Source organism: Heptranchias perlo, unplaced genomic scaffold (assembly GCF_035084215.1).
Source record: "Heptranchias perlo isolate sHepPer1 unplaced genomic scaffold, sHepPer1.hap1 HAP1_SCAFFOLD_49, whole genome shotgun sequence".
NCBI classification, from domain to species: Eukaryota; Metazoa; Chordata; class Chondrichthyes; order Hexanchiformes; family Hexanchidae; genus Heptranchias; species Heptranchias perlo.
Genome location: NW_027139505.1, coordinates 9,208,795 through 9,220,000, shown reverse-complemented (window position 1 = coordinate 9,220,000; position 11,206 = coordinate 9,208,795). Strand labels below are relative to the sequence as shown.

At 42.7% G+C, this 11,206-nt stretch overlaps 1 protein-coding gene across 1 annotated transcript in view; it reads left to right on the top strand.

Moving 5' to 3' along the window:
* The window catches only part of LOC137313913 (beta-1,3-galactosyl-O-glycosyl-glycoprotein beta-1,6-N-acetylglucosaminyltransferase 3-like), a gene marked incomplete at its 5' end in the record, with an annotated part of 13,739 nt that extends 10,018 nt beyond the window's left edge, over positions 1–3,721 (top strand). Inside the window, one exon of the mRNA XM_067979639.1 lies at positions 3,542–3,721. Within this exon, the coding sequence (XP_067835740.1) occupies positions 3,542–3,721 (180 nt within the window). The remainder of the gene's footprint in view (positions 1–3,541) is intronic.
* Between the last annotated feature and the right edge of the window lie 7,485 nt (positions 3,722–11,206).

The window sequence follows — 11,206 nt, the reverse complement described above, 5'->3', positions numbered from 1 at the left end:
TCCTTCAAGGTGAATTTAAGGAGTTGGGAGATAAATTAAAAAGCAGGACTTCAAAGGTCGTGATCTCAGGATTACTACCGGTGCCACGTGCTAGTGAGTGAAGGAACAGGAGAACAGACAGGATGAATGCGTGGCGACAGGGATGGTGTAGGAGGGAGGGATTTAGATTCCTGGAACATTGGGACCGGTTCTGGGGAAGGTGGGACCTGTACAAGCGTGACGGGTTACACCCGAGCAGGACCAGGACCAATGTCCTCGCGGGGGTGTTTGCGAGTGCTGTTGGGGAAGGTTTAAACTAGAGTGGCAGGGGGATGGGAACCTGAGCGGGGAGTCAGAAGGGAATAAAGATCAGAGCAGCAAGAGAGGGGAAGACCCAGGGGAAATCTATAATACAAATAGTACAAACAGTTGTTCAAGAACAAGTGAAAGGGAAAAGCGTAGAGCAGCGGAAAGAAAGTGTACTTTAGGCACGACAGATAAAATAAAAACTAGAAGGCGGAAGGCGATTAACCCAGCATCAAAGCTGTGGCAGGGGGTTGGGAACCTGAGCAGGGAGACAGAGGAAAGCGTGTCAGGAAGGGATAGAAGGTATGGAGTAAAAGGTAAAATGCTAAAGGAAAAAGCAGGAACTAAGTGTCACAAAACATATTTGAAAGTTCTTTATCTGAATGCACGTAGCGTTCGTAACAAAATGGACGAGTCAACGGCACAAATAAATACGTATGGGTATGATCTTGTGGCCATTACAGAAACATGGCTGCAGGGTGACAACGACTGGGCATTAAATATGCCAGGATATTTAACAATCAGGAAGGAGAGGCAGGAAGGAAGGGGAGGTGGGGTGGCTATGTTAATAAAGGAAGGAATCACTGTAATACAGAGAAATGATATTGGGACAAAGGATCAGCATAATGAAACAATAAGGGGAAACAACACGAGTGGGCGGAGTATATAGGCCTCCTAATAGTTGAACTCTGCTGGAAGAAGTATTAATCAGGAAATAGTCGGGGCATGTAATAAGGGAACAGCTATAATTATGGGGGATTTTAACTATCATTAACTGGACAAATCAAATTGGGCAGGGCAGCCTTGAGGAAGAGTTTATTGAGTGTATTAAGGATGGATTTCTTGAGCAGTATGTAACTGATCCTACAAGGGGGCAAGCAACCTTGGACCTGGTCCTGTGTAATGAGCCAGGATTAATTAATAATGTCCCAGTTAAGGATCCCCTTGAAATGAGTGACCATAACATGGTTACATTCCATATCCAATTAGAGGGTGAGAAGGTTGGTTCTCAAACAAGCGTACTGAGCTTGAATAAAGGAGACTATGATGGCATGAGAGCGGAATTGATTAAAGTGGACTGGGAAAATAGATTAAAGGGTAAGACGGTACATGAGCAGTGGTGTTCATTTTAGGAGTTATTTTACGCCTTTGAAAAAGAATATATTCCACTGAGGAAAAAAGGGTGTCAAACAAAAGACAGCCATCTGTGGCTAAGTAAAGAAATTAAGGATAGTATCCGACTAAAAACAAGGACATATAAGGTAGCCAAACTTAGTGGGAGGAGAGAAGATTGGGAAGTCTTCAAAAGACAGCAAAAAGTAACTAAAGGATTGATTAAGAAAGGGAAGATAGATTATGAAAATAAATTAGCAAAAAATATAAAAACAGATAGCAGGAGTTTCTCCAGTTATATGAAATGTAAAAGGGTGGCGAAGGCAAACATAGGTCCCTTCGAGGATGAGACCTGGAAATTAATGGTGGGAAACATGGAGATTGCAAAAATGCTGAACAAACATTTTGTTTCAGTCTTTACGGTAGAGGACACTAAGAATATCCCAACACTGGACAAACAGGGGGCTCTAGAGGGGGGGGGGGCGGCGGGGAGGAGCTAAATACGATTAAAATCACTGAGGAATTGGTACTCAGTAAATTAATGGGACTCAAGGCGGATAAATCCCCTGGACCTGATGGTTTACTTCCTAGGGTCTGGAGGGAAGTGGCAGTAGGGATTGTGGATGCTTTGGTAATAATTTTCCAAAATTCTCTGGACTCGGCAAAGTTCCCAGCAGATTGGAAAACTGCTAATGTAACACCCTTATTTAAAAAGGGTAGTCGGCAGAAGGCTGGAAATTATCGACCAGTTTGCCTAAGATCTGTGGTGGGTAAAATTTTGGAGTCTATTATTAAGGAGACAATAGCGGAACATTTGGATAAACATAATTTAATAGGACAAAGTCAGCATGGCTTTACGAAGGGGAAGTCATGTCTGACAAATTTGCTTGAGTTCTTTGAGGACATAACGTACAGGGTGGATCAAGGGGAACCAGTGGACGTAGTGTATTTAGACTTCCAGAAGGCATTCGACAAGGTGCCACATAAAAGATTATTGCTCAAGATAAAGAATCAGTGGATTGGGGGTAATATTCTGGCATGGGTGGAGGATTGGTTATCTAACAGGAAGCAGAGAGTTGGGATAAATGGTTCATTCTCGGACTGGCAACCAGTGGCCAGTGGTGTTCCGCAGGGGTCGGTGCTGGGTCTCCAACTCTTTACAATCTGTATTAACGATTTGGAGGAGGGGACCGAGTGAAACATATCAAAGTTTGCAGATGATACCAAGATGCGAGGGAAAGTAGAGAGTGAGGAGGACATAAAAAACCTACAAGGGGATATAGACAGGCTGGGTGAGTGGTCGGAGATTTGCAGATGCAATACAATATTGGAAAATGTGAGGTTATGTACTTTGGCAGGAAAAATCAGAGAGCAAGTTATCATCTTAATGGCGAGAAACTGGAAAGTACTGCAGTACAAAGGGATCTGGGGGTCTTAGTGCAAGAAAATCATAAAGTTAGTATGCAGGTGCAGCAGATGATCAAGAAGGCCAACGGAATGTTGGCTTTTATTGCTAGCGGGATGGAATATAACAACAAGGAGGTATTGCTGCAGTTATATAAGGTATTGGTGAGACTGCACCTGGAATACTGCATACAGTTTTGGTGTCCATACTTTAAAAAATACATACTTGCTCTCGAGGCAGTACAAAGAAGGTTCAACCGGTTAATCCCGGGGATGAGGGGGTGGACATATGAGGAGAGGTTGAGTGGATTGGGACTCTACTCATTGGAGTTCAGAAGAATGAGAGGCGATCTTATTGAAACATATAAGATTGTGAAGGGGCTTGATCGGGTGGATGCGGTAAGGATGTTCCCAAGGATGGGTGAAACTCGAACTAGGGGGCATGATCTTAGAATAAGGGGCTGCTCTTTCAAAACTGAGATGAGGAGAAACTTCATCACTCAGAGGGTAGTCGGTCTGTGGAATTTGCTGCCCCAGGAAGCTGTGGAAGCTACATCATGAAATAAATTGAAAACAGAAATAGCCAGTTTCCTGGAAGTAAAGGGAATTCGGGGTTCCGGGGAGCGGGCAGGAAATTGGACATGAATTTAGATTTGAGGTTAGGATCAGATCAACCATGCTCGAGGGGCCGATTGGCCTACTCTTGCTCCTATTTCTTGTATTCTTATGTTATTATGTTTGTACAGGCAGGTTCCGCCATCAGCTCTGTATATATGGGCCTGGAGATCTCCACTGGATCGTCCGACAGAAACACTTGTTCGCCAACAAGCTTGACTCTGATGTGGACAACACAGCGGTGGAATGTATGGGGGAATATAACCGACATAGAGCGATTCAAGGAACAGGACGACAAGAGTGAATGGGAAGATTTCGGCCACAGGCAGAAGGCCGGACTGCAACAACCAATGCATTAAGATTGCGGATTGAAGGCAATGAGCGGAATAATAATGGAGGAATCGGTCGCACGTGGACTAGGACTGCAACACTGAGCAGAGAGTGAATGTGCACCAATATACAGAGAAAGACAAGAATAAATGGGTGGAACAGAAAGATCAGTAATAGTGGATGAATAATGAACTCAAACTGGAGCATAGTAAGAATAGGACTGGAACAGTGGCTTCATTATTATTTCAAGCATGAGTATTTTAATGGTTGGATTATAACGGTGGCTGCATCATTAACTCAAACTTGAGCATTGCAATGGATGGGATTGTAACGGGTCGTAATCTCCGGATTACTCCCGGTGCCTCGCGCCAGTGAGTCGAGAAATAGGAGGATAGAGCAGATGAACGCGTGACTGGAGAGATGGTGCAGGAGGGAGCGCTTTAAATTCCTTGGGACAGGTTCTGGGGAGGGTGGGACCTGTACAGGCCGGACGGGTTGCACCTCAACAGAACTGGCACAAATGTTCTCGGGAGGAAGTTCGCTAGTGCTATGGGGGTGGGTTTAAAATAATTTGGCAGAGGGATGGTCACCAGGATGTAACAATGGAAAGGAGAAACAAGTGGCACAAAGGATGGAGGGAGAAAGATTGCACTAGATTAAGTAACAGAAGAGTATTGGTGGGATCAGACTAAGAGAGTACAAGAAAGTCTAAGACTGTTTTACAGTGCATGTGTGTAAACGCACGAAGCGTGGTAAATAAGGTTGGTGAGCTGCAGGCCCAAATCGCCACATGGGAATATGATGACGTGGCGATAACGGAGACCTGGCTCAAAAAAGGGCAGGACTGATACCAGCTCAATTGCTAAATTTAAATCTGAGATAGATAGCTTTTTGGCAACCAAAGGTATTAAGGGATATGGGTCAAAGGCAGGTATATGGAGCTAGAACACAGATCAGCCATGATCTTATCAAATGGCGGAGCAGGCACGAAGGGCCGAATGTTCGTATGTTCGTATAATTAGCGAAAGCCAGCACAGATTTGTTAAAGGCAAATCGTGTTTAACTAATCTGATGGAGCTTTTTGATGAGGTAACAGAGGGTAGATGAGGGCAATGCAGTTGATGTGGTGTATATGGACTTTCAAAAGGCGTTTGATAAAGTGCCGCACGGTAGGCTTATCATCAAGACTGTGGTCCATGAAATAAAGGGGGCAGCAGCAACATGGGTACAGAATTGGCTAAGGGACAGGAAACAGAGAGCAGTGGTGAACGGTTGTTTTTCGGACCGGAGGGAGGTGTACAGTGGTGTTCCCCAGGGGTCAGTGCTGGGACCACTGCTTTTTTTGATATATAGTAATGACTTGGACTTGGGTGTACAGGGCACAATTTCAAAATTTGCAGATGACACAAAACTTGGAAGGGTAGTGAACAGTGAGGAGGCTAGTGATAGACTTCAAGAGGATACAGACAGGCTGGTGGAATGGGCGGACACGTGGCAGATGAAATTTAACGCAGAAAAATGCGAAGTGATACATTTCAGTGGAAAGAACGAGGAGAGGCAATATAAACTAAAGGATACAATTCTAAAAGGGGAACAGGAACAGAGAGATCTGGGGGTATATGCACACAAATCCTTGAAGGTTGCAGGGCAGGTTGAGAAAGCGGTTAAAAAAGCATACGGGATCCTGGGATTTATAAGTAGAGACATCGAGTAGAAAAGCAAGGAAGTCATGATGAACCTTTATAAAACACTGGAGTATTGTTTCTACTTCTGGACACCGCACTATAGGAAAGATGTGAAGGTCTTAGAGAGAGTGCAGAAGAGATTTACTAGAATGATTCCAGGGATGAGAGACTTTAGTTACGTGGATAGACTGGAGAAGCTGGGGTTGTTCTCCTGAGAGCAGAGACGGTTGCGAGGAGATTTGATCGAGGTATTCAAAATCATGAAGTGTCGGGTCAGAGTCGATAGAGAGAAACTGTTCCCATTGGCGGAAGGGCCACGAACCAGAGGACACAGATTTAAGTTGATCGGCAAAAGAACCAAAGTTGACATGAGGATAATCTTTTTTACCCACGAGTGGTTAGGATGCACTGCCCGAGGGGGTGGTGGAGGCAGATTCAATCGTGGCATTTAAAAGGGAACTGGATAAATACTTGAGAGGGAAAAAATTGCAGGGCTATGGAGATAGGGCGTGGGAGTGCGTCTCGCTGGATTGTTCTTATATAGAGCCGGCCTGGACTCGAGGGGCCGAATTGCCTTCTTCGTGCTGTAACCTTTCTATGATTCTCGGTGCTGCAGCAACAGTTTAACCAAATACAATGATAAAATTACACAGAAGAAATCTCTATAATTAATGTGACGAATTGAGAGATTTTTTTGCGTTTACAAAGGAACAGTTGTCTAGAAATTGTTGCTTTCAATATTAACCAAGAAATGCTAAAGGCTTAAAGCCTCCATGTAGAATATTTGTGATATTCCTCACTCTACCATCACCATCAAACCAGATGACCAACCCTGATTCAATGAGGAGTGTAGAAGAGCATGCCAGGAGCAACACCAGGCGTACCTAAAATGAGATGCCAACCTGGTGAAGCTGCAACTCAGGACTACATGCATGCTAAATAGCGGAAACAACATGTTATAGACAGAGCTAAGTGATCCCTCAACCAACGGATCAGATCAAAGCTCTGCAGTCCCTGTCCACTAGTTTGAGTTGCCGTTACCTTATTTAAAGTGAACGGCTGCAAGGTGCAGTAACCCGAATAGCGGTGACTGAGTGAATGGAGAAATATCTACCACAGTTTTCATTGAGAAATATCTTAGACACAAAGGCTTGCCCTGCAATGACTGTAATGAAGCTTGGAGCAGTATAGATTTAAACAGTGTACATGACTTTAACCGTCCACGATAGACTGGGAATGCACAGGGGAATATGACGGTAAAAACTGGGCATCCATGAGGCGCTGTGGGCCATCAGCAGCAGAATTGTATTCCAATACAATCTTTAACCTCATGGCCCGGCATATTCCTCACTCTACCATTACTTGCATGGAACCTTGATTAGACAACACTTAGATGCAGTTGTTATAGCGAATTCGAGAGTTAGTGGGATAGACAAGCGTTTCTGCAACCGCCGACGTGTGTTGGCTCCCTGGTGCCAGGAATGACGGGTATCACCAAGTGGGCGCAGAACATTTTGAGGGGTGAAGGGGAACAGCCAGAAGTTGTGGTCCATGTGGGAACCAATGACATAGGAATAGTAGGATAAGACAGATAAAGACGCGGCTGGAACAATGGTGCAGGAGAGAGGCCCTCAGATTCCTGGGGCATTGGGACCAGCTCTGAGGCAGGAGGGAGCTGTTCAAGGTTGACGGGTTGCACCTCAACAGAGCTGGGACCAATCTCCTCGCGGGGAGGTTAACTAGACTTGTGGGGGAGGGTTTAAACTAATTTGGTAGGGGGCGGGCATCAGGATGAAACGTTAGAGAAGAGAAACAAGCTGCACAGATGACTGGGAGGCACAATTAGCTCTGCAGTAAAAACTAGTTCAGAAATAGGAGGAATCAGACAGTGGGCAAATGCGAGGCAGTCTAAGATGAGATTGGAGTTCGTGTGTGTAAATGCACATCACGTGGTAAATAAGGTTAGTGAGCTGCAGATTCAAGTCGCCACATATTATGGTGTAGTGCAATAACAGAGAGCTAGCTCAAAGAAGGGGAGGATTGGGTACTTAATATTGAGGCAAGAAAGGGAAGGAAGGCAAGGAGGGGCTGGCGGCAGTACTAATCCAAGGAAATATTGTAGCTCCGGATAAGGATGATGTAGTTGCGGGGTCAAAGACAGAATCCATTTGGTTAGAATTAAAGAACAATAGAGGAGCTATTACGCTACTGGGTGTATACTATAGGCCACCAAATAGTGGGAAGGAGATAGAGGAGAACGTTTGCAGAAAAATTACAGAAATATGCAAGAACTATGGAGTAGTGATAATGGGGGACTTCAATTATCTCAGTATAGACTGGGATAGTAACAAAGTAAAGGACAAAGAGGGGGAGGAATTCCTGAAATGTGTTCAAGAGAATTTTCGGGAACAGTGTGTTTCCAGCCCAACGAGGAAGGAAACAGCGATGGATCTAGTTCTGCAGATTGAAGTGGGGCAGGTGGATCATGTATCAGTGGGGGAACATTTGGGGAACAGTGATCATAATATCATTAGGTTTAGAATAGTTATGGAAAAGGATTAGGTACAATCAAATCTAAAAATGCTTAACTGGAGGAAGGTAGATTTCAGTGAGTTAAAAAGGGATCTTGCCCAGGTGGATTGGAATCAAAAATTTGTAGCTAAAACAGTAATTGAACTGTTGGCCAGAGGCTGCAGAAACCTATTGAGGTTAATTCGAATTGCTAACAAAGACACTGACCTTTTGAACTGAGGTGACCTGGAGTTCAGTCACTGGTCTGAACTGGCCCGAACCGGTTTGAATTCGTTCCGCTTCTTAGAGGGACAAAGGAACTGTGATGCCACCTAGGCCCTTGGAACAGAGCCAATCAGGGGATGACATCGATCACTCCAGCAACTTTGAGCCAACCATAGAAGACAGCATCATTCGAAAAGACAGACTTGGGAATAAAGCTGAAGCATTGCAGGCTTTGTGCCAGAGAGAGTGTGTTTGTTTGTGAGGGAGACTCCAGAGACGAACCATTGTGGAAGTGAGAGCCCTCCGTCCGGGACGTAGAGACTACGTCAGGGACGTAGAGACGACGTCAGGGACGGAGAGACGACGTCGAGAGTGAGGGAGCGAATTGCCTGGCCAGCAGTATCTCTCCTTTCCGGGTAATATAATATCCTTTCTATTGTGTGATACTCAGGGAGTGTTAGCAGAGAAACCTAGTAGGTATGCGTTTAAATCCTAGTTTGAGTATAAAACTGGATAACCTGCTGTAAACTGCATGCCTATATCTAACTAGACGTATAAGCGGTATGTACATGATCTAATAACGTTAATAAAGCGAATTGAGACTTAAGAGAGAATTGACTCTTCCTCTGTGTACTAAGCTAAAACCGTTAACCGGTGACTTCCGGTCAACAGAACAATGGCAGGCTTTCAAGGAGGAGTTGGTTTGGGTACAGAGTGGACACATTCCTACGAGGATTAAGGAAGAGCATCCAAAGCTAGAGGTCCCTGGATGACTAAATATATAGAGATTAAAATGAAACAGAAAAAGGCTCTAAATATAGTAGAGAACCAGGCTGAATAAAGAAAGTACAGAGGAAATCTAAAAAAAGGGAGTGAGAGGGGCAAAGAGAGAGTATGAGAATAGATTAGCAGCTAACATAAAAGGGAACCCAAAAGTCTTTTATAAACATAAATAGTAAATGGGTAGTCAAAGGAAGCGTGGGGACGATTAGGGAATCTTCTTGTGGAGGCAGAGGGCGTGACTGAGGCCCTAAATGAATACTTCGCTTCCGCCTTCACTACAGAAGAGGGTGCTGCCATTGCAACAGTAAAGGAAGAAGAAGTAGCGATATTGGATATGATTAAAATGGATAAAGAGGTACTTAAAAGATTGGCAGTACTCAAAGTAGAAAAGTCACCCAGTCCAGATGGGATGCACCCTAGATTACCGAGGGAATTAAGGGTGGAAATTGCGGAGAGTCTGGCCACAATCTTCCAATCCTCCTCAGATATGGGGAGGACTGGAGGATTGCAAATGTTGCACCCCTGTTCAAAAGATGGGAGAGGGATAAACCCGGCAATTACAGGCCAGTCAGCCTAACGGCGGTGGTCGGGAAACTTTTAGACACAATAATCCGGAACAAAATTAATTGGCACTTGGCAAAGTATGGGCTAATAAATAAATGTCAGCACTGATTTGTTAAAGGAAAATCATGTTTGACTAATTTGAATGAGTTCTTTGATGAAGTAACGGAGAGGGTTGATGAGAGCAGTGTGGTTGAGGTTGTGTATGTGGACACCACATAATAGATACTCAGTGAGCTCTTATGATCTGGAATTCACTGCCTGAAAGGGCGGTGGAAGCAGATTCAATACTAACTTTCAAAAGGGAATTGAATAAATACTTAAAGGGAAAAAATACAGGGCTACAGGGAAAGGTCAAGGGAATGCGACTAATTGGATAGCTCTTTCAAAGAGCTGGCACAGGCACTATGGGCCGAATGGTCTAATCCTCTGCTGTATCTACTATGGTAATACTGTGAAGATGCTCCTTAAAATCTATCTCTGACCAAGATTTCGTTCACCTGTCCCAATATCTCCTTATGTCAAATTTAGTCCGATCACGCTTTTGTGACACATCTGCAGACGTTTTACTACAGTAAATGCGTTATATCAATGCAAGTTGTAGTTATTGAATGTCTCACACTGCACATTATTATTAGTGTCAATAATAGTGTTATTGATAAACACTGTGCATTATTATTAGTGTCAGTAATAGTGCTTTTGATAAACACTGTACATTATTATTAGTGTCAGTAATAGTGTTATTGATAAACACTGTACATTAGTAATAGTGTCAGTAATAGTGTCATTGATACACACTGTACATTATTATTAATGTCTGTAATAGTGTTATTGAAAAAGACTGTACATTATTATTAGTATCAGTAGTGGTGTTATTGATAAACGCTGGACATTATTATTAGTGTCTGTAATATTGTTATTAATAAACACTGGACATTATTATTAGTGTCAGTAATAGTGTTATTGATAAACACTGTACATTATTATTAGTGTCAGTAATAGTGTTATTGATAAACACTGTACATTATTATTAGTGTCAGTAATAGTGTTATTGATAAACACTGTACATTATTATTAGTGTCAGTAATGGTGTTATTGAAAAAAATGTACATCATTATTAGTGTCAGTAATAGTGTTATTAATAAACATTACATTATTATTAGTGTCACTAATGGTGCTATTGATAAGCACTGTACATTATTTTTAGTGTCAGTAATAGTGTTATTGACAAACATTGTACACTGTTACTTGTGTCAGTAATAGTGCTATCGATAAACACTGTACACTATTATTAGTATCAGTAATGGTGTTATTGATAAGCACTGTACATTATTATTAGTGTTAGTAATAGTGTTGTTAATAAACATTACATTATTATTAGTGTCACTAATGGTGCTATTGATAAGCACGGTACATTATTATTAGTGTCAGTAATAGTGCTATTGATAAGCACTGTACATTATTATTTGTGTTAGTAATAGTGTTATTAATAACATAGTACATTGTTACTAGTTTCAGTAACTGTGTTACTAATAATATTGTACAGTATTTATTAATATCAGTAATAATGTTATTAATAAACTTTAGGGAATACATTGATTCCTGTTATGTTTCTCTCTTTCTGATTCCAAGGTTGTATGATGTCGGTCTCACAGATTCTTGTACCGAGGATCTTGTGTCCACTCTCAGTACAA